Source organism: Heptranchias perlo, chromosome 38 (assembly GCF_035084215.1).
Source record: "Heptranchias perlo isolate sHepPer1 chromosome 38, sHepPer1.hap1, whole genome shotgun sequence".
Lineage (NCBI taxonomy): Eukaryota > Metazoa > Chordata > Chondrichthyes > Hexanchiformes > Hexanchidae > Heptranchias > Heptranchias perlo.
In genome coordinates, this window is record NC_090362.1 from 5,174,780 (window position 1) to 5,198,943 (window position 24,164).

At 43.7% G+C, this 24,164-nt stretch overlaps 1 protein-coding gene across 1 annotated transcript in view; it reads right to left on the reverse strand.

Annotated features, from left to right (window-relative positions):
• tbc1d2b (TBC1 domain family, member 2B) overlaps nt 1-24,164 on the reverse strand; it is a 142,201-nt gene that overhangs the window by 66,164 nt on the left and 51,873 nt on the right. Inside the window, exon 3 of the mRNA XM_067973325.1 lies at nt 1,705-1,873. Within this exon, the coding sequence (XP_067829426.1) occupies nt 1,705-1,873 (169 nt within the window). The remainder of the gene's footprint in view (nt 1-1,704; nt 1,874-24,164) is intronic.

A 24,164-nucleotide genomic window follows, 5' to 3' on the forward strand; every position in this document is an offset into this window, starting at 1 on the left:
ACCATATTACAACTCAGCTTTAAACAATTTCTCTATCAATTTCAAACACAACTTTAAACATTAATATTTCGCACTGCAACTCCTCCCACATTTCCTGCATGGTCAAATGTTTAAAATACGTTTTAAAGCAAAAATAATAAATATGTCTTTTCAAAAGCTTTCGAAGAACTGATCACAGCAGCTCCTTATCTAGATCAGGTGGGCAGACTGCCCCAGACCTCTGAGGGTAGATCCTTGGGAAGGCATAAAATTAGACGGATTCCCAAGAAATTGTTGATAAATTTATGGGCAAGTTTAAAAATAATTTTGCGAATTATTTACATTTCTATGCATTTGTTATGTTACAAACTTTATTTTTAATACTTTATCCATAGATTACTGACAAAACAAAAATATCTTAAACAATTTCACTAGTTCACACTTTGAATCTTTCCATTGTTATATGAATGTGGCTGGTTCACCGGTAGTTCCAGAAAGGGCTTAAATTATTTTATTTCTAATAACATTTTGAAGGCAAAATGCTAGAGGATTATATATTTCCCTGTAGTTAGATCAGATAGGCCAGTTGTCCTTTTTTTAAATGTAAATCTAAAATCACAAATTCCTGAGTATGGAAGCTCCACCCAGTAGTCATATTTAAGTTATTAACTAGAGCAAGGTCACATCGAAGATTGAACAAGTTACAAATCTACCCCTAAACGCTCCATAAAATGACAACTCCCCATTGAGAGCAGCGGCCTCTCTCAGGACCTCTGTCTTCGGGCTCGGGGGCGGGAAAGACATGAGAAGCACATCACTGATCTTAGCAAGCTATTCCACAATGGCCAAATCATACTCTTCCAGTGCCTGGTTGACAAATTTTATAATGGGTATGACCCATAAAATCCAAAGCAAACCAGTAACACATTTCCACTGACGGAAAATAGGCTTTTCATCATGAGACATGTTTTTACATCATTTTAGTCTTCAGCCAGTTTAAGGTGTCCAAGTGCTCCCTTGAAAACTTTTAATGGCTGCCAGGAGACACTGTCTGGTTCTGAACCCCACTAAGCCTTTGATCCCAAATCAATTTCCAGGCTCTTTAAAAGACAAAGGGATATTATATATCCCAATATAACTTTGGCCACACAAACAGAAAATTAGGTCATTTGGAAGTTCATGCTGTTTCTATTTTGTTTACCCAAGTGTTTAAAAGCAGTTAACATGTGAGCAATGACAAGAAATTGCTTGATTTGGAAAGGAGGAGAGACTTCCTTACTGTCCTTCAGTCTTGTTTCACCCAACCTTTACAAAAAGCATGACATAGAAACTCAGTGATTCTCAAGTAAAAATCCCCAGCGACTGTTTCTAGAGCCTTCTAAGAAAGGAGAGGTAAGAAATGGAAGTGCAACCATTTTTAAGGATGGGTAAAGGCCTCAGGCACAACAAGCCAATTCCTTGCTTGCCTTTTCACCATATCTCCCAATCCCTTCTCTCTTCAGGAATGCATCCACTTGTCTCTTGAACCCATTTACATTGTCTGCTTCAACTGCCTCTGGCAATCAATTCCACAACTCCAGCACCCAGAGTGGAAAACATGCCAGACTTCCCTTCTGAGTTCTGACTCTTAAAGTCTTCATTTTTAAACTTATGTCCCCTGGTTCTTTGGTAGCTTGTAAGCATTCAGAAATTAGACACGTTCAACTCAAGACAACAGCGCCTCACCTGATCTCTGTGCCCCAATGCTTCAAGGAGAAGTTAATAGTCGTGGGCTGTACAGGAGATGGATAGCCCACTGCTCGTTCACCCACTTGAGTTCCTGGGGAAACCACTGCATCCAGTACATTTCTAGCACTTTCATCAATGTCCTTTGCTTGTAGAAGACAGGGTGCATCTGGAATCAATATACAAATAAAGTTAGCAGAGACTGCAAAAGTATTAAAAACCAACATTCCTGAAAATACATCAGTAAAAGCAGGATGGCGGTTAATCTGCAGTAATTCACTGCTGAGCAATCATTCCCTAAAAAAGTGGAAAACATGACTGTATAGTGAGTCTGGTTAAAGAACATATCACTAGCCTGAGTAAAAACACAAAGGAGATTATTTTCACAAGATACAAGTTCTCTCTGAAGATTTCCTATAATAGTGAAACAAAGTTGTTTTTAAGCTTTTGCCACGAACTAGGATGATAGATTTTTCTAAATAAATTATCTGCAGCATCTAATCTGCTGAGCTTTCTGTGGTATGGATACAAGCTGGTTCTATATAGAACCATCAAAATAATTACGTTCCTCTAAACGTTCATTTATATTTTCCATCCCACGAGGCTTCTTTATATTAACTGATGTGCTGCCCAAAATCCCCACTGAATTATTGTAGAACCAAACTTTAATTAAACTCAAAGATCCTTAAATATCCTTTTATTCCTCCACAGCCAATAGTGGAAAAGTAAATACGATAGTAAAACAACTCAGTCCAAGAGCTAGAATAATGCTCAGAGTACACAACATTGCTTAGTACTGCCACTAAACCAGGGGGAAAAAAAACTAACCTCCCCACTAGCAAGCACACGCACACTCCAATGTAATCTTCTGTATAACTGATCACCAATTAACAATATATACTTCAATGAGCACCTCTAAAGAGAGTTATGTCATTGCACCAAGCATAAAACATTTGTTTTGTTCCGAGTGCCAAGAATGCTCTAAAACCCCCAAATTCCCCACAGTCCAGTGGTGCCACTTCAACTGCAATACCCAAGCTGCTGCCCTGTCTAAAAACTTGCCATGGATCCCACTCCTGACCACAATCCATTAACACTTGCTGGAAATGTCTTCTGTACAGTGGGTGAGGATAGGATTAACTCCACTCTGCAAAAGCTGCCAATGCATTGCCTCGGCTCACACATGAAAGAGTGGCCACCCAGAGGTAAAACAGAGCCCTGCTGGCACCCACACAACCCTACCCCACTAGTGTCAGATTTTGCTCAGTGGTAGCACTCTCGCTTCCGAGTCAGAAGGCTCAAGACTTGAGCACATAATCTAAGGTGACACAGGAGTGCAGCACCGTCGGAGGTGCCATCTTTTGGATAAGGCTTTAAACCGATGCCCCACCTGCCAATTGGGCATAAAATAACTCATGGCAGAATTCAAAGAGGAGCAGGGAGTTCTCCCTGGTGTCCTGGCCAACATTTATCCCTCAATCAACACCACCAAAAAAAATACTGGTCATTTATCTCGCTGCTGTTTGTGGGAACTTGTGTGCAAATTGGCTGCCATGTTTCCCTCATTACAACAATGACTACACTTCAAAAGAACTACAAGTTTGTAAAAAGGAGAGTAGCTAAAGTAAACGTTGGTCCCTTAGAGGCTGAGACAGGAGAAATTATAATGGGGAAATCAGGAAATGGCAGATGCTTTAAACAAAGTATTTTGTATCTGTCTTCACAGTAGAAGACACAAAAAGCATACCAAAAATAATGGGGAGCCAAGGGATAAATGAGAGTGAGGAACTTAAAACAATTAATATCACTAGAGAAAAAGTGCTAGACAAACTAATGGGACTAAAAGCCAACAAATTCCCAAGACCTGATGGCCTACATCCGAGGGTTCGAAAAGAGGTGGCTGCAGAGATGGTGGATGCATTGGTTATGATCTTCCAAAATTCTCTAGATTCTGGAACGGTCCCAGTGAATTGGAAGGTAGCAAATGTTACTGCTATTCAAGAATGGAGGGAGAAAGAAAACAGGGAACTACAGACCAGTTAGCCTGACATCAATCGTTGGGAAAATGCTGGAACCCATTATTAAGGAAGTGGTGACAGGGCACTTAGAAAATCATAATATGATTAGGCAGAGTCAACATAGTTTCATGAAAGGGAAATAGTGTTTGACAAATTTATTAGAGTTTTTTGAGGATGTAACTAGCAGGGTAGATAAAGGAGAACCAGTGGATATATTTGGATTTTCAAAAGGCATTCGATAAGGTGCTACATAAAAGGTTGTTACACAAGATAAGGGCTCATGGGGTTGGGGATAATATATTAGCATGGATAGAGGATTGGTTAAAGGAGAGAAAAAAAGAGTAGGGATAAACGGGTCACTCTCGGGTTGGCAGGCTGCCGCAAGGATCGGTGCTTGGGTCTCAGCTATTTACAATCTATATTAATGACTTAGATGAAGGAACTGAGTGTAATATATCCAAAGTTTGCTGACGATACAAAGCTAGGTGGGAAAGTAAGCTGTAAGGAGTACACAAAGAGTCTGCAAAGGGATAGAGACAGGTTAAGTGAGTGGGCAAGAAGGTGGCAGATGGAGTATAATGTGGGGAAATGTGAGGTTATTCACTTTGGTAGGAAGAACAGAAAAACAGAATGTTTTTTAAATGGTGAGAAACTATTAAATGTTGATGTTCAGAGAAACTCGGGTGTCCTCGTACAAGAAACGCAAAAAGTTAGTATGCAGGTACAGCAAGCAATTAGGAGGCAAATGGCATGTTGGCCTTCAATGCAAGGGGGTTGGAGTACAAGAGTAAGGAAGTCTTACTACAGTTGTACAGGGCATTGGTGAGACCTCACCTGGAGTACTGCATAGAGTTTTGGTCTCTTTATCTAAGGAAGGATATACTTGCCTTAGGAGGTGGTGCAACGAAGGTTCACTAGATTAATTCCTGGGATGAGAGGGTTGTCCTACGGAAGAGGTTGAGTAGAATGGGCCTATAATCTCTGGTGTTTAGAAGAATGAGAGATGATCTCATTGATACATGTAAGATTATGAAGGGGCTTGACAGGGTAGATACTGAGGGATTGTTTCCCCTGGTTAGAGAGTCTAGAACTAGGGGGCATAATCACAGGATACGGGGTTGGCCATTCAAGACTGAGATGAGGAGGAATTTCTTCACGCAGAGGGTTGTGAATCTTTGAAATTCTCTACCCGAGAGGGCTGTGGTTGCAGAGTCATTGAATATATTCAAGGCTGAGATGGATAGATTTTTGGACTCTAGGGGAATCAAGGGATATGGGGATCGGGCAGGAAAGTGGAGTTGAGGTCGAAGATCAGCCATGACCTGATTGAATGGTTGAGCTGGCTTGAGGAGCTGAATGGCCGATGCCTGCTCCTATGTCTTATGTTCTTAATTGGCTGTGAAGCACTTAGGGGACGCCCTGAGGTTGTAAAAGGTGCTATATAAATGCAAGTTCGTTCTTAAGCACCCATGGAACCATACCCCAGTAAATGCACCCACAGAACCATACCCTGATAAAGGTACCTGTGGAAGTGTACCGCATTGGGGAGGAGAAAGTTTAAGGAAAAAAAAATCAAACTTAGGTTTTAAAAAATAAAAACTCAAAACCTATCCATGTAATGTGTCCATATCACTGAGGACCTAGGGCTTTGCAATTCAGAAACACTGCACTCAACTTCCTACATTAAGTCAACAAACTACAAGCTCACATCTGCACAGTATGTGCCACATGGCGCACTCGCTGGAACCCATCAGGAACACAACTCCTGAACTCCGAGTCTCCGTTGTGATATTTTTTCCTGCTTTACTTGCTATGTAAAAGGACAATTTGAATCAAACTACGAGTGAACCAAGCACTCTACATACTCTCAGACAGTACCAGTCCAGTACTGATCTACCTAATCATACTTTGCCGAATGTTAAGTATCCTGCACATTTATCAGAATGTTACCAGAATTACTGTAAATACCAATGACTGGACACACCAGGAGGAAAAACAGGCAACCAACCTTTTTAAATAAAATACACGTCTGGTCATGATGGCAAGAATTTATAAAATTACACTGAAGTAATCAGAACTGCTTTCAAAACAAACACAAACAATAGTGCACGCACACACATACAATGCGGTATAATTAAAGGAACGCTGCAGACTGCACCGAGAGAGAATGTACAATACTGCAGAAATTTATAAGGAGCTTTCCAGACCTAGACTGAAATGAAGCAAAACCCTCTAACACAATGCCCTGCTCACGTCACCACTTGCAATTGTTCCTACCAGTGAGTGGCAGAGAAAAGATCACAAGATATTGATTCATTACCCAGCAGTTATCTGAAGGAAATAATGTAGCTGAGGTACACTAGAAGCGAAAAACAAGTGTTTTGTGATCAAATAGGAACTGAATATTCAACAGTATAGAAAACTTTTCCATTTGGTGTCATTTGTTTATATTTAGTCTAGAATAATCTTTAAAAATGTTAAATTATAAAATATTTGTACTGATGAAACAATTTCCCTCTGAGCCCATTCCTCCTACTTTACCTCACACTCTATATTGTTATTAGAGGTAGTTGCCTGGAAGCAGATCCGTTGCTTATTATAATTGATGCGGCTGATGTAAAATACACACACACACTGCAGCATTTCACTACAGCTAAATAAATACATACCAGTCTGTAGCTTGCAACTAATAAAATTGTCAGTGAAATGGGTTTGTCAGTGCAGTGTATTCTAACCAACGGAAAGCCCCAGTGGCTGCAAGACCTGGCCACATATTCTTCCTCTTTAATCAACTCACACTTTATTGAAAAGAAACTAACCACCCTCGCTTTGACCCAGCATGATCCTCCACTTTCTGTTCACCAAAATAAAAAATTCCAAGTTAGAAGTCCCGTGATGGAGTTTAACCATTGAGTAGGTGAACGAGTCATACAGACTAGGAATGTCCCAAATTTGATCCCCAGTCTAAGATGACTTAGCTAATCTCATGTCGGACAGTGGTAGAACGCTCTAATTGGTCTCAACGCTCTGGGTTAGGGAGGAGAAAAGCAGCCAGGGTTTGCAGTCCAGATCACTACCCAGCAAACCTTGCTGATAGTTCACGTGAGGACAAAAGGCAAGGAAAGAACTGAACACATCTGTGATGCCCCTGGAGTCAAATATCCCATCAAGGCCCACACATTAACGTAGTGGGTTACCACACTGTTCTTTCAATTCTAACGAAATGAAAGTCTCCACTTTCTAGTGGCCGTAAGGATTTTAAGTTGAATGAGCTAGACAATATTAACCGTGTTTCTAATGGACAAGGGTCCAATCACAAAAACACCCATAATTTAGCCAGAATTGAAATTAATCACTTAGAAAGACCAGAAGGATGGTTTGTACTAGAAATACCTGACCTAGGATTACTTGACGTCAACACTGATGCAGGAAGAACAGCGTCCCATGCACCAGCACTGACATCCTTTACTTTGATGAGCACCAAACAACATAATATTAGGGTTTAACCTGCACTGAAGTGTCTATGTACTATATAACATTAAGGACAGGCAGGTACCTAAATTGATTTTGAGCTACATTTGTTAACAAAAAATTAAACAAGCCTCTTTGTACACTGAGCTTTTCTTGTTTGAGTTGGTGTTGTGCAACTTATTTTGGGAAATATTCTAAGCTAAAGTGGTTGGAACATGCAAAGAGAAAAAATAGAGCGAAAGGGAAAAAGGAAGCTTCTATATTTACTGACTTTTACAGGTGGAGAGAGCTGGAGCCTTCTCATTTTATGACGATAGACTTCCATTATCATTGCAATTTAAAAGATTTAGAATACAAGAGTCTGTAACCCTCAGAGAACCCTGCGTTCCTCCAGCTCTGGCCTCTTGTGTATCCCCCACTTCCTTCGCCCCTCCATTGGCGGCCATGCCTTCAGCCATCTAGGCCCTAAGCTTTGGAATTCCCTCCCTAAACATCTCCACCTCTTCTCCTTTAAGATGCTCCTTAAAACCTACCTCTTGGACCAAGCTTTTGGACACCTGCCCTAATATCTCCTCCTTTGGCTCAGTCAAATTTTGTCTGATTACGCTCCTGTGAAGCGCCTTAGATGTTTTACTACGTTAAAGGCGCTATATAAATGCAAGTTGTTGTTGTTGTTTACAAAGCAAAATGGACAACATTAGTAACAGAACGCCCAAGACAGCAATGGAGGGACTTGCATTTGATCAATGAGGGATGCCAGACTTCACTATTGATCAGATTTTGACTGACTGCGTAACTGAGAGGGCAATACAACTGATCCACAATTCACATGGTGTGAAGAAGGTAACATACTGATCAAACAGCAGTTGCAAAGCATATTAGACACTTGAAGTAACCCGAATCATAACACAAATCAGCCGTATCTCTGTTTTCATGGCAGCAATAAAAATCTCACTTTGGGCACCATGAACATGAGGGGGCCACAGTTATGAAGTACCTGTACATACTTTACACAGCACAGAACTCATTTCTCCACAAGCTCTATAAGCAGAATTTACCGAAATCACAAAGCCACAAACAAGCAAGTAGAACATACAGAAACAGAACACGTACAAGGGGCAACTGCTCTTTCAAAGGCAAAGGCCAGCAGAATCCCCAATGAGCCAGCTGGCTGAGAGTTAATGTTTTTACAGACAGACTGTGCTAAATCACAAAACTCTGTTAGCAGCCCCAGAGAAGCAGATCCCAAGTGAGAGGAAACAGTGCATCTTTCACCAAACCAGCAGAAAATTCAGGGCTTTGAAGAGCAGAGTTCCCTGCAGGTCTTTCACAGCAGGTCTTTCACAGCAAAGAACTTCAACACAAATATTTAAACTAACTACAGGCTTTAAAGGGCATCATCTAGTTTTTTAAAAAAACATTTATAAATGAAATGCACAATGACACTAATCACATGCTAAAATATTTAATAATTACACTGCTATAATTCACACAATTGCAGCACAAACATGCCAGCAGCTATAAAATAGAACTCAAAATAGGCAGTTCCAGGAAACAAACCCAAGGGCATTAATATCCTTTTAATCAACAATTCAATGTCAACATACACCGATGGAGTTGAGGTGTGAACATTTACATGTTGGGAGGTACCAATATAGTCCCTAAATGAGGTGGTCTCAGTCTACACACCAAATGCAGCCAACCTATTCCAAGCCCAGGCCAACATCACTCAAACACTACTGAGTGCACAGCAGTGACCAGGACGGGCCTACTTCCTCTCAAATCCCTTCATGGCCTCGCCCCCCCATCTCTGTAACCTTCTCTAGCCCTACAACCCTCCGAGGTCTCTGCGCTCCTCCAATTCTGGCCTCTTGTGCATCCACAATTTCCATTGCTCCATTATTGGCGGTCGTCCCTTCAGCTGCCAAGCTCTGGAATTCCATCCCTAAACCCCTCTGACTCTCTCTCTTCCTTTAAGTCGCTCCTTAAAACCTACCTCTTTGACCAAGCTTTTGGTCACCTGTCCTAATATTCCTTTACGTGGCTCAGTGTCAAATTTTGTCTGGTAACACCCCTATAAAGTGCCTTGGGATGTTTTACCATGTTAAATGCAAGTTGTTGTTGTCGTTGTATGGTGAAAGCAGTGGGTCATAAAATACTTAGAGATGAGGAACGGCATTTGGCCCATCCTAATTCATACATCTACAAGCACTCTCTAGTTCCTCCCATTGCAGCAGCTAATTGTTTCTTAACTGATCAGAGTTTTGACCTCCACTATTTTATCCACGTTTTACTAGTCTGAACCTGCGGTGCTATGTCTTACTCCCACAATTTAATTTAAAGTCATTTTCCTGATTTACCGTCTCCATTTCCTTAACTATCCTGTATACTTTCAAGATCACTTCTCAGACACTTCTTTTCCAGGCTGGAAAGCCAAAGTTTCTCCAGTCTTTCCTCATAACTCAGACTCTGACATTAGGGATCCACCTGGTAACTCTACTCTGCACTGACTGCAGCACTTTAATATCTCCCTAGTCTCTCAGGGCTCAAAACTGGACACTACTCAGGGTGGGGTCTCACCAATGCACTGTACAGTTTTATCACAACTTCCCCTGCCTTGCATTCTACTATTTTTGCTATGGCGTTTAACATTCTATTTGTGGATTGCTGCTCTGTGTTGGTTGGACATGTTTATTATGTGTAGCTTCATGTGTAGTTATTTCAACACCATTCATGGAGCACGTGTCACTTATTTTCCCTTAGGTGCAGTACTTTGCATTTGTCGGCATTAAATTTCATCTATTGATTTCATTACATCTGTCCCATATCTTTATTTTGTGCAACTCATTCTGTAATTTCTGATCCGCTTCCTCAGATTCCACTGCCTCTTCCAGTCAGATTTAATCAGTAAGTTCAAACCTGTCATTTATGTGATGAAGAAAAAGGTGTCACTGCACAAAACGCGGATGTAATCTCAATCTGTAACACTAGAAAATACAGTGGCAAAGGCAGGACACAAATATTAATGCAATTTCTTGAGACTTATAGTATTAAATATTGCAAGAAATGCATGATAAATTAGTGAAATAACCCTTAGCATAACAGGCTTCTCAATAACACAATCCTGTTATAACCCTGCACATTCATGGCTTCCAATGGTCATGACTTGCTGCTACTATACTCAAAATGCAGTTGAAAAATATTTTCCTGCTTAGCTTTTCCTTTAGGATGCTTTGCTTCACTGTTTAAAGTACTGGTGAGCAAGTTGATGATCAACTGGTTACTGTACATGCAATAATTCGTCCATTTGCACTTTAAACAGCTGGGTAGTGCATCATGGAGAAAAGGCTTAGCCATATAATATAGAAAGAACAAGTCACAATCATTGGGCCAGATCGTGATATTGGGAGGCCTATTATAGTGCACTAATGCAGTTTTTGTGAAAAGAAGCATCATTAAATCACATGCCCCCGACTGTTGAAATGTACTTATCCCCAATAAAGGCTCCAGAAATAAGTTATTAAAAGAACCTCAGTAATTAACATCTGGCTGTTTCTTCAACTGTAGCAACTACGCGTTCATCTTTAGTGTATCCGTAAAAATGTGACTCGCATTAGAATGTATAATTGTCAATGTCCAAGTTACAACCTCTAGTCATTGTGGAGAGGAGAAAAATGGAGAAAGAAACTAGGAAAAAAAAGAGAAAAAAAATAAATATGGAATCAAAAATAAGAATGTGATGAGGGAGAAAAGGGAAGGATGAAAGGAATGGGGGAAAAAGAAAAGCGCCATAAAGTGATGTGAAAAATGCTGTTAGTCTGGACTGGGGTTTGTGCTTCCAGTGACCTGGCTGCTGAATCCAGGCAGCAGGTTGTACTTTGCAGTGATGTGGTTTCATTGACATGGCGCGTGGGAGCACAACTACACCAAGCGGAAGGATGTAATTGAATATATTACTGATGGGTGGGTCAGTGGCGGACTCATAATGCCCTCTGAAGAGGCCCAGCAACTATTCCATTGTAAAAACAAATTGCTAGAATTCAGCCCACCACCGCCCAAGTAAGAATGGCCAATAGAATAATTATGGCTTTGTCAGTATCACCCACACTGGGCTGGTTCCTCATCTTTATATAATCCCAATCAAACTAGGGGGTTCATTCAAACATCTCAATTTCTCTCCCCACCCAGAGGGGCATGTTAAAGGAAATAATCATTACTGTAAAGGAAATAATCATTACTGTAAAGCTATAAATCTCTCTATAATGTACATGTGTCAGTGCATTACTGAGACATAGAATATACACATCTAAATGGCAACAGTGGCAACTGATCTCAGTTGGCAATAAAACATGCTGTTACTGCTGATTAGATAGAGAAAATCCTAATACTTTGTCTATTGCCTTTAATAAACACAACAGTGGCATAGCTTTATTTTAAAAATTTGCTACTGCTTAAGATACCTTTTGTTTTATCAGCTGTGCTAAAATACGAACATACGAAAAAGGAAAAGACCAGCTGGTCCATCAAATTTGTAACCTATCTCACATGGTGCAACCTGCTCACACCATTAAACTCAATCCCAACCCCCTCTCTTGGGAAAGGCAAAAGAAGAAAAAAATAGGCCAATTTGGGAAAAAACTCTGGGGGATTTCCTCTCCAACCAGCACAAGTGATTAAGCAAGCTCCAGAAGGCCATGGTGACTGATAGCTCCATCAAGCCAACTGCTTCTATAACTTGAGATGTCTTGCACTCGCATGAACTTGACCTGCTCTTAGTGATGCTTTCCTTCATGTTAATGACTACTCTTTCTTATTGCATTTAGCACTGTGAGGAAATGAGGTCTGCTAGTATTTTCTATAATCTATAATAAACATGTACAGGAAAACACATTTAAAACCAATGCTACAGGCATCTTTTTAACCTCTCAAATATTTCAAGAGGATAAAACTTCAGAATTACAATTCAGCCCCAAAATTGATTTTTTTTTTTTTAAAAACTACAATGCGTTAATTCAAAACCACTAAATCATTCAACAATCTGCACACTTCAGAGCAAACTGAAAATGCATTTCCCCCTCCTCGCCATTTTTCTCCCATCCTAGTCAGAAGGTGTTAACTCCTTACTGAGATAGAGCTGCATAGGCACCTATTGACCTCCAGTTTCTTAATCAAGTGGCTACTCTTCATGTGAACATTGATAATGAATGTCAGCAGACCATTTGACTGCAGGGGGCATCACAACCATATCCTATTCTGTTCTTGCCCACACTCCTCGAGTACACTTCTAGCAGGGGTCGCTGGACAGTCAGACACTTGAACCCAGCCTGATTTTCTCTTTCCTAAACTAAGTCAGCTTAGTCCAATTGTAAAGCCCCTATTGCTGGCCTGGTTGAGATCAACTCACTGAGCAGCAGAGAGCGAGAGGATCACTCCTGGGGCCTACCGTGTTTAAACAGCTCAGCCACTCGCTGAATAAACTTAGAGGCCCATTGGGGAGTCTTAATTTAATTCAACACTTTAATTCAGCTACAAAATAAGTCAGCAACTTTAAAATTTGTGATCCCTGTGAAACTATCACAGCAAAGCATTATACAACCTCTGAGACACTCCACTGAAATACATTTCTAACACATACAGATTTGTATCCCATCAACAACAATTTGCATTTATATAGCGCCTTTAACATAGTAAAATGTCCCCAGGAGCTTCACAGGAGCGTTATTAAACAAAATGTGACACTGAGTCACATAAGGAGATATTAGGACAGGTGACCAAAAGCTTGGTCAAAGAGGTAGGAGTCTTAAAGGAGGAGGAGTTTAGAGAGAATTAGGGCCTAGGCAGCTGAAGGCACGGCCGCCAATGGTGGAGCGATTAAAATCGGGGATACGCAAGTGGCAAGAATTGGAGGAGCGCATCAATGACCAGTAGCAGCAGCAGATATTCCAGATAGGGACTGTCTTATACATAGTTTGTATTGATGTGGAGATGCCGGTGATGGACTGGGGTTGACAATTGTAAACAATTTTACAACACCAAGTTATAGTCCAGCAATTTTATTTTAAATTCACAAGCTTTTGGAGGCTTCCTCCTTCGTCAGGTGAACGATGTGAAAATGAAATCCTCGAAATGAAATCGCATTTATAATTCACAGAACAATGCTTGGTGAGTACAGACAGTTTTTTCAACTGCCCGTTGCCAAGGCAATCAGTGTGCAGACAGACAGGTGTTACCTGCCAGGTCTCACAGAATATACAAATCACCAAAAAAAAACAACAAACAAAAAAAGATAGAGAGGTAGAAACATAGAAAAGACAGCAACTGACCCGTTATATTAAAAACAGATAACATTTGTTCGCTGGTGGGGTAACGTGTAGCGTGACATGAACCCAAGATCCCGGTGGAGGCCGTCCTCATGGGTGCGGAACTTGGCTATCAATTTCTGCTCGACGATTTTGCGTTGTCGTGTGTCTCGAAGGCCGCCTTGGAGTACGCTTACCCGAAGGTCGGTGGATGAATGTCCATGACTGCTGAAGTGTTCCCCGACTGGGAGGGAACCCTCCTGTCTGGCGATTGTTGCGCGGTGTCCGTTCATCCGTTGTCGCAGCGTCTGCATGGTCTCGCCAATGTACCATGCTCTGGGGCATCCTTTCCTGCAACGTATGAGGTAGACAACGTTGGCCGAGTCACAGGAGTATGAACCATGCACCTGGTGGGTGGTGTCCTCTCGTGTGATGGTGGTATCTGTGTCGATGATCTGGCATGTCTTGCAGAGGTTACCGTGGCAGGGTTGTGTGGTGTCGTGGACGCTGTTCTCTTGAAAGCTAGGTAATTTGCTGCGAACGATGGTCTGTTTGAGGTTGGGTGGCTGTTTAAAGGCGAGTAGTGGAGGTGTGGGGATGGCCATAGCGAGGTGTTTGTCCTCATTGATGACATGTTGAAGGCTGCAGAGAACATGGCGTAGTTTCTCCGCTCCGAGGAAGTACTGGACGACAAAGGGTACTCTGTTGGTTGCGTCCCGTGTTCGTCTCCTGAGGAGGTCTATGCGATTTTTTGATGTGGCCCGTCGGAACTATCGATCGATGAGTCGAGCGTCATATCCCGTTCTTACTAGGGCGTCTTTCAGCGTCTGTAGGCGTCCATCGCGTTCCTCCTCGTCTGAGCAGACCCTGTGTATTCGCAGGGCCTGTCCATAGGGGATGGCCTCTTTGATGTGGTTAGGGTGGAAGCTGGAAAAGTGGAGCATCGTGAGGTTGTCCGTGGGCTTGCGGTAGAGTGAGGTGCTGAGGTGCCCGTCTTTGATGGAGATTCGTGTGTCCAAGAAAGAAACTGATTCTGAGGAGTAGACCAACCGAAACATCGTCATCAAACCAGCGGACAAAGGAGGAGCCATAGTCGTACAGAACAGAACGGACTATTGCAAAGAAGCATACCGACAACTGGACAACCAGGAACACTACAGACGGTTACCCACAGATCCGACCAAAGAACACACCCACCAGCTCAACAAACTGATCAAGACCTTCGATCCAGACCTTCAAAACATCCTACGCACTCTCATCCCACGTACTCCCCGCGTGGGAGACTTCTACTGCCTCCCAAAGATACACAAAGCCAACACACCCGGACGTCCTATCGTATCAGGCAACGGAACCCTGTGTGAGAACCTCTCTGGATACATCGAGGGCATCCTGAAACCCATCATACAGGGAACCCCCAGCTTCTGTCGCGACACTACAGACTTCCTACAAAAACTCAGTACCCACGGACCAGTTGAACCAGGAACACTTCTCACCACGATGGACGTCTCGGCACTCTACACCAGTATCCCCCACGATAATGGCATCGCTGCGACAGCATCAATACTCAACACCAACAACAGCCAATCTCCAGACGCCATCCTACAACTCATCCGCTTCATCCTGGATGACAATGTCTTCACCTTCGATAACCAGTTCTTTACCCAAACACACGGAACAGCCATGGGGACCAAATTCGCACCCCAATACGCCAACATTTTCATGCACAAGTTCGAGCAGGACTTCTTCACTGCACAAGACCTCCAACCAACACTATACACCAGATACATCGACGACATTTTCTTTCTATGGACCCACGGCATGGAATCACTAAAGAGACTACACGATAACATCAACAAGTTCCATCCCACCATCAAGCTCACCATGGACTACTCCTCAGAATCAGTTTCTTTCTTGGACACACGAATCTCCATCAAAGACGGGCACCTCAGCACCTCACTCTACCGCAAGCCCACGGACAACCTCACGATGCTCCACTTTTCCAGCTTCCACCCTAACCACGTCAAAGAGGCCATCCCCTATGGACAGGCCCTGCGAATACACAGGGTCTGCTCAGACGAGGAGGAACGCGATGGACACCTACAGACGCTGAAAGACGCCCTAGTAAGAACGGGATATGACGCTCGACTCATCGATCGACAGTTCCGACGGGCCACAGCAAAAAAATCGCATAGACCTCCTCAGGAGACGAACACGGGACGCAACCAACAGAGTACCCTTTGTCGTCCAGTACTTCCTCGGAGCGGAGAAACTACGCCATGTTCTCCGCAGCCTTCAACATGTCATCAATGAGGACAAACACCTCGCTATGGCCATCCCCACACCTCCACTACTCGCCTTTAAACAGCCACCCAACCTCAAACAGACCATCGTTCGCAGCAAATTACCTAGCTTTCAAGAGAACAGCGTCCACGACACCACACAACCCTGCCACGGTAACCTCTGCAAGACATGCCAGATCATCGACACAGATACCACCATCACACGAGAGGACACCACCCACCAGGTGCATGGTTCATACTCCTGTGACTCGGCCAACGTTGTCTACCTCATACGTTGCAGGAAAGGATGCCCCAGAGCATGGTACATTGGCGAGACCATGCAGACGCTGCGACAACGGATGAACGGACACCGCGCAACAATCGCCAGACAGGAGGGTTCCCTCCCAGTCGGGGAACACTTCAGCAGTCATGGACATTCATCCACCGACCTTCGGGTAAGCGTACTCCAAGGCGGCCTTCGAGACACACGACAACGCAAAATCGTCGAGCAGAAATTGATAGCCAAGTTCCGCACCCATGAGGATGGCCTCAACCGGGATCTTGGGTTCATGTCACGCTACACGTTACCCCACCAGCGAACAAATGTTATCTGTTTTTAATATAACGGGTCAGTTGCTGTCTTTTCTATGTTTCTACCTCTCTATCTCTGTTTTTTTTTGTTTGTTGGTTTTTTTTGGTGATTTGTATATTCTGTGAGACCTGGCAGGTAACACCTGTCTGTCTGCACACTGATTGCCTTGGCAACGGGCAGTTGAAAAAACTGTCTGTACTCACCAAGCATTGTTCTGTGAATTATAAATGCGATTTCATTTCGAGGATTTCATTTTCACATCGTTCACCTTACGAAGGAGGAAGCCTCCGAAAGCTTGTGAATTTAAAATAAAATTGCTGGACTATAACTTGGTGTTGTAAAATTGTTTACAATAGTTTGTATTAGCAAAGAGGGCTAAATTTTGGGACAAACCTATTGTCAGTTTTACCAAGATAAACAGCCCAAACTCTACTGCTGAACCTGCATCAAGATCAGCAAGAATCAGCTAAAAGGGTATTTCTTGGCCAATATAAAAGTTTGACACTAGTACAAACTGCCAGATGGAAACACCACTCAAATCCCTGTGGCTTCTGCTATCCCAATGCTTCGTTCCTTTTGCCCTCTGCCAAATCCTCCACCCTACACCACCAAAACCTGGCTTGCAATTAAAGTAAAAATAAAAATCTGATCTAAACACATATCCTTCAGTGCAGTCAGATTTTTTTTATTCGTTCATTGGATGTGGGCGTCACTGGCGAAGCCGGCATTTATTGCCCATCCCTAATTGCCCTCGAGAAGGTGGCGGTAAGCTGCCTTCTTGAACCGCTGCAGTCCGTGTGGTGAAGGTTCTCCCACAGTGCTGTTTGGAAGGGAGTTCCACGATTTTGACCCAGCAACAATGAAGGAACGACGGTATATTTCCAAGTCGGGATGGTGTGTGACTTGGAGGGGAACGTGCAGGTGGTGGTAGTCCCATGTGCCTGCTGCTCTTGTCCTTCTCGGTGGTAGAGGTCGTGGGTTTGGGAGGTGCTGTCGAGGAAGCCTTGGCAAGTTGCTGCAATGCATCCTGTGGATGGTACACACTGCAGCCACAGTGCGCCGGTGGTGAAGGGAGTGAATGTTTGGGGTGGTGGATGGGGTGCCAATCAAGCGGGCTGCTTTGTCCTGGATGGTGTCGAGCTTCTTGAGTGTTGTTGGAGCTGCACTCATCCAGGAAAGTGGAGAGTATTCCATCACACTTCTGACTTGTGCCTTGTAGATGGTGGAAAGGCTTTGGGGAGTCAGGAGGCGAGTCACTCGCTGCAGAATACCCAGCCTCTGACCTGCTCTTGTAGCCACAGTATTTATATGGCTGGTCCAGTTAAGTTTCTGGTCAATGGTGACCCCCAGGATGTTGATGGTGGGGGATTCGGCGATGGTAATGCCATTGAACGACAAGGGGAGGTGGTTCGACTCTCTCTTGTTGGAGATGGTCATTGCCTGGCACTTGTCTGGCGCGAATGTTACTTGCCACTTATCAGCCCTGGATGTTGTCCAGGTCTTGCTGCATGCAGGCTCGGACTGCTTCATTATTTGAGGGGTTGCGAATGGAACTGAACACTGTGCAATCATAAGCGAACATCCCCATTTCTGACCTTATGATGGAGGGAAGGTCATTGATGAAGCAGCTGAAGATGGTTGGGCCGAGGACATTGCCCTGAGGAACTCCTGCAGCAATGTCCTGGGGCTGAGATGATTGGCCTCCAACAACCACTACCATCTTCCTTTGTGCTGGGTATGACTCCAGCCACTGGAGAGTTTTCCCCGATTCCCATTGACTTCAATTTTATTAGGGCTCCTTGGTGCCACACTCGGTCAAATGCTGCCTTGATGTCAAGGGCAGTTACTCTCACCTCACCTCTGGAATTCAGCTCTTTTGTCCATGTTTGGACCAAGGCTCTAATGAGGTCTCGAGCCGAATGGTCCTGGCGGAACCCAAACTGAGCTTCGGTGAGCAGGTTATTGGTGAGTAAGTGCCGCTTGATAGTACTGTCGACGACACCTTCCATCACTTTGCTGATGATTGAGAGTAGACTGATGGGGCGATAATTGACCGGATTGAATTTGTCCTGCTTTTTGTGGACAGGACATACCTGGGCAATTTTCCACATTGTCGGGTAGATGCCAATGTTGTAGCTGTACTGGAACAGCTTGGCTGGAGGCACAGCTAGTTCTGGAGCACAAGTCTTCAGCACTACAGCCGGGATGTTGTCGGGGCCCATAGCCTTTGCTGTATCCAGTGCACTCAGCCGTTTCTTGATACCGAGTGGAGTGAATCGAATTGGCTGAAGACTGGCTTCTGTGATGGTGGGGATATCGGGAGGAGGCCGAGATGGATCATCCACTCGGCATTTCTGGCTGAAGATGGTTGCAAACGCTTCAGCCTTGTCTATTGCACTCACGTGCTGGACTCCGCCATCATTGAGGATGGGGATGTTTACAGAGCCTCCTCCTCCCATTAGTTGTTTAATTGTCCACCACCATTCACGACTGGATGAGGTTACAGATTGTGCTGGAATACAATTCTGCTGCTGCTGATGGCCCACAGCACCTCATAGATGCCCGGTTTTGAGCTGCTAGATCTGTTCTGAATCTACCCCATTTAGCACGGGTAGTGGCACACAACACGTTGGATGGTGTCCTCAATGCGAAGACGGGTCTTCGTCTCCACGAGGGCTGTGCGGTGGTCACTCCTCCCAATACTGTCAGGTAGATTGTGACAGGTGGATTGGTGAGGACGAGGTCAAGTTAAGTTTTTCCCTCACCACCTGCCGCAGGCCCAGTCTGGCAGCTATGTCCTTCAGGACTCGGCCAGCTCGGTCAGTAGTGGTGCTACTGAGCCACTCTTGGTGATTGACATTGAAGTCCCCCACCCAGAGTACATTCTGTGCCCTTGCTACCCTCAGTGCTTCCTCCATCAGCTGAGGGAGGGCGGTAGGTGGTAATCAGCAGGAGGTTTCCTTGCCCATGTTTGACCTGATGCCATGAGATTTCATGGGGTCCAGAGTCAACGTTAAGGACTCCCAGGGCCACTCCTTCCTGGCTGTATATCACTGTCCCGCCACCTCTGGTCGGTCTGTCCTGCCGGTGGGACAGGACATATCCAGGGATGGTGATGGATGAGTCTGGGACGTTGGCTGAAAGGTATGATTCTGTGAGTATGGCTGTGTCAGGCTGTTGCTTGACTAGTCTGTGGGACAGCTCTCCCAATTTTGGCACAAGTCCCCAGATGTTAGTGAGGAGGACTTTGCAGGGTTGACTGGGCTTGGTTTGCCGTTGTCGTGTCCGGTGCCTAGTGGTCCGATGCCGGGTGGTCCGTCTGGTTTTATTCTTATTTTAACTTTTTTTAAGCGAGATTTTACAACTGAGTGGTCATTGCAGAGGACAATTAAGAATCAACTTCATTGCTGTGGGTCTGGAGTCACGTATAGGCCAGACTGGGTAAGGACGGCAGGTTCCCTTCCCTAAAGGACATTAGTGAACCAGATGGGTTTTTACGACAATCCAGTGGTTTCATGGCCATCATGCTACTTCACCACTCAGATTTAATACTGTGTGCATGCACAGATGTCCACCTTATTTTATTTACAACATGCCGGTATGGGACAGTGGAGGAACCAGTAAATGGGATGACATTCCTTACAGGTGCAGTGGACGTTTCTTTCTCAGCAGAGCTACCCATAAATGTAAATCAGGTCATCTTCGATGAAAGCTGAGAAAATATGGAATTTTTTTTAAAAGTACAGTATTACTACTTGGCCCACCCACTCCAGGTACAAATCTGATATCTGCAGCATTTACACCACTAAATCCCAACAGTCCAGATACGGAAAGAGGAAATTTCAGATAATTGCAGCAGTTCTAGTCTGCACCATGCGGTTACAAACTCCCATGACTCTCCATTATAACGGTATTGGCAGACATCAAACTAATCAGATTTAAGGTGATTGGCAAAAGAACCAAAGACAACATGAAGAAAAACTTTTTTTACGCGGCGAGTGGTTATGATCTGGAATGCACTGCCTGAAAGGGCGGTGGAGGCAGATTCAATTGCGGCTTTCAAAAGGGAATTGGATAAGTACTTGAAGGGAAAAAATTTGCAGGGCTACAGGGAAAGATGGGGGAGTGGGACTAGCTGGACTGCTCTTGCAGAGAGCCGGCATGGGCTCGATGGGCTGAATGGCCTCCTTCTGTGCTACTTCTCCCCTAAAAAGCTGCGGATGCTGAGTCAATTGAAATTTTCAAGACTGAGATTGATTGATCTGTGTTAGGGAAGGATATCAAGGGATATGGAGAAATGGTGGGTAAATGGAGTTGAGATACAGATCAGCTTTCAGAATGGAGGAACATGCCCCGGGGCTGAACAGCCTACTTTTATTCCTATGTTCCTAATACATTGACAAGTTACCACATCAATGTCCTCAATCATTTTCTTGTACTACTTCTGGAAAATTACATTATGTTTTGAATATGCAAGAGATCATGGTGAAAATTACAAACTGGACTCAGCCAATTTTTCAACACTCTTGGAAAAAACACCATGGCCACTAAGTACTTTCTCTCTGCTCCTTAGGAAAGGCTTCAGTCGTTTTTGTCCCTTATTGGAAAACAACAGTGAGACTTTGATAACAACAGGAGAAAGAGAAGTAGGGAGAGATTACAGGCAATGGTAAAGATTAGAACCAAAAGGCTGGAGCAAATGAGGAAGAGAGAGTAGAGGGCAAGAGGAAGAAACCAGCTGATATTCTGAAGTCTATTTTGCTAATCAAGCTCCAGTGCCTTCGTTTCTAGGTGTCAGAATGAAACCCAATTTCACACCATATCAAACTGGCACTTCCTCCGAGACTGAAAACCTCCGTACGTCACATGGACACAGCTTTCATTATCAGAGGTACTTCTTACTATGCTCAAAGTTCATGCACTGTCCAGCAGTTAAGAATCATCAAAGCAAGTACAGTAGATCGCAAGTTACCGTATAGCTTAGCATATACATCAAAATTATTGTATAAGTCACATCTCACTAGCAAAAATTACCAGCACACATGTCTCATCCCATTTTAGAGGTCACAATAACTCATGATGGTGGGGCACCAACTTACAAACCAGAGTGGCAAGACATGAGTGTACACATGATCACCTAGCGCAAGTTCCTCCTCTTACTCATGTTTGACTAGAGCAAGTAAAGATTGCCGTTCAGGCATTTCCTTACAGAGAGGAAGAATCAGAAAGACAGTAAGTCCTGTGTTGCTGAAACATTTAGAAGTGTTCAAAAACATGAAGGGTTTAGATAAAGTAAATAAAGAGAAACTGTTCCCATTGGCAGAAGGGTTGAGAACTAGAGGACATCGATTTAAGGTGATTGGCAAAAGAACTAAAGGCGACATGAGGAAAAACATTTTTTATGCAGCGAGTAGTTATGATCTGAAATGCGCTGTCTGAAAGGGTGGTGGAAGCAGATTCAATCATGGCTTTCAAAAAGGAACTGGATAAATACTTGATGGGAAAAAATCTGCAGGGCTACAGGGAAACAGCAGGAGAATGAGACTAACTGGATTGCTCTTAGAAAGAGCCGGCATGGGCTCGATGGACCGAATGGCTGTAACCATTCTATGATTCTATAATGTGCTAGATGGTTTCAGACTGGTACTTGTGGCTAACTAAGGACAAGTGACCTATGCAACAATTACTCTTGGACCAGGATGATGTGTGGAGACCCAACGGTAAAGAGAGAAAGAAACAACAGGATAATGTCATCCACAAGATAAAAATCCTACATAAAAGCAGGAGATCCAATGGCTGTAATTTTGCAACCATTTCAAAATCAGTATGACTGTGAAAACATACTGTGCAGCAAGCGCCCTTTACACAGACTAAAGCAGATTTGCTTTAAAAAATTTGCAATCAGAAAACAATGCAAATAGATTGAAACAGCCATCAAACTGGAAATGATTAAAATTAGTGGTGAAATAGCAGAAGTGGCAAACCTGCCATTGGAGTACTGGTTCTAGATCAGTAGTGAAAAACAATCAAGACTTGAACAGAGGTGTGCACAAATTATTATCCTTTTATTTTTTTTTAAAACCAATTTTCCTCCCCCTCTCCTCTCCTGAAGGCATTGGCTCATTACTGGTGTCCAGTTCCATCAGTGCCAGTTGTCTTCCAGTCAGGAGCAGTGTCAGGACTGTGCAATTGCACGAAGCTCCGCACAGATCTAACGATGGTAACAGCTGATCTCTCGGGACCCGCTGTTGCCGTTTCCGTTCCCTGGTGATCTGTGACTCATTGTAACCCAAGTCAAATAAGAAATGAATGAAGACGCTTCACAGGAAAGTGCCGAGAACCCGCGGCCTCCTGAACAACCCCAGCAGCAGTGAGCAGCATGGAGCGGTACCTGCTCATCAGGACAGTGGGAAAAGGCAGCAACGGACAACTGCAGCTGGTGAGACACGGGAAGGACTTGAAACAGGTGAAGAGTGGCCCGACCCAGCCTAACCTGGATCTATGATACCACCGTTTGCAGCAAAAGCTCTTCCGCTAGGGTTGTGAGCCAAGCATCTCTGGGCCAAATGGGGTCACCTTACAAAAAACAATTTGAGACTGAATTCAGATCAAAGTCAGGCACTGCAACAAAAAAATCCACCTTGGCCACAGTCCCCAATCCTAGTCTGACTCTCAATTGCCAATCCCAGTATCTGCTCCAGTCTGTGACAACCCCAATCTCGGTCTCAACTCTAAGCCAAACACCAATTTGATGGGGCAGTTATTGCTACACATTTTGCATTGGTGCAAACTGAGTTTTGAGTTGCCCGACAAAAGACGAACAGTGTAACTGTTGTTTAACTTCAATGAAATGATTTAGGCTGCAGTTAAACTGGTCCCAGATCAGAATGCACAAGTCAGTCAAGAGTGCACAATGATTGCATAGCCTGGAGTGATACTGCCACCCTGGTTCCTTGAATTCTCTACCAATTCCAGAGGCCATTCTACACCCGAGGATATGATCACGATATGATCAGCGGTTTGTTGACCAGGGACATTCATATACACATCATAATGAAAAGCAAGCACTGCAGTTTTGATGAAAGATGGGGTTATAGATTTTTTTTAAAAGGCAGCAACAACTTCTTTGTTTTGTTACTGAGTTGCAATCAGGGGTGGTGAGCAGATCTAGTGAAAGCACCTTAAGCAGCGGTTATAGCTGAACCCTGACCATCCAACCTCTTTCTCACCATGACATTCAATTAAGCTTCAAGTGTGAAAAAAGACATTTTTAAAACATAAGCAAATGATTAGACAATGAGGGCACATTTCTTACTTATTGAGATGCAATAGAAGTGCAAGGAGAGCAGAGGATTTGCAGCTATAAGAGCTGTGATCCGGGGACACGCAGCAGCCTGGAGTGGGTTCTGACCTCAGCGTTCACCCACTCACAGCTGAGGTGGGAGGAGGAGACGACCAAATTCAGTTCTTAAAAACTGTAAGTACAACTCGATTATTCAGATATTATACCCGACCTCATTGCAGCTAACGCACGAAAAACCAGAATTGTCATGCGGCTCATATACTGAAATAACATCGGTGTTTCAAGATCTTTATAATCGTTCAACGTCATTTACTCCTGTGTTAACTATCGCTTATCATTTCGGCAACTATTTTTATATTGCCTGTTGCAAATAGTGCGTTTGTGGATTGGACACCAGATTAAGTCGGTAGTATTTGGTATCATTGTCTAGAAAAATACAGGGGCCCCGAACTGAACCTCTGCACCAGGCCCGCAAAATATGGCTTAGAAGTATAACTG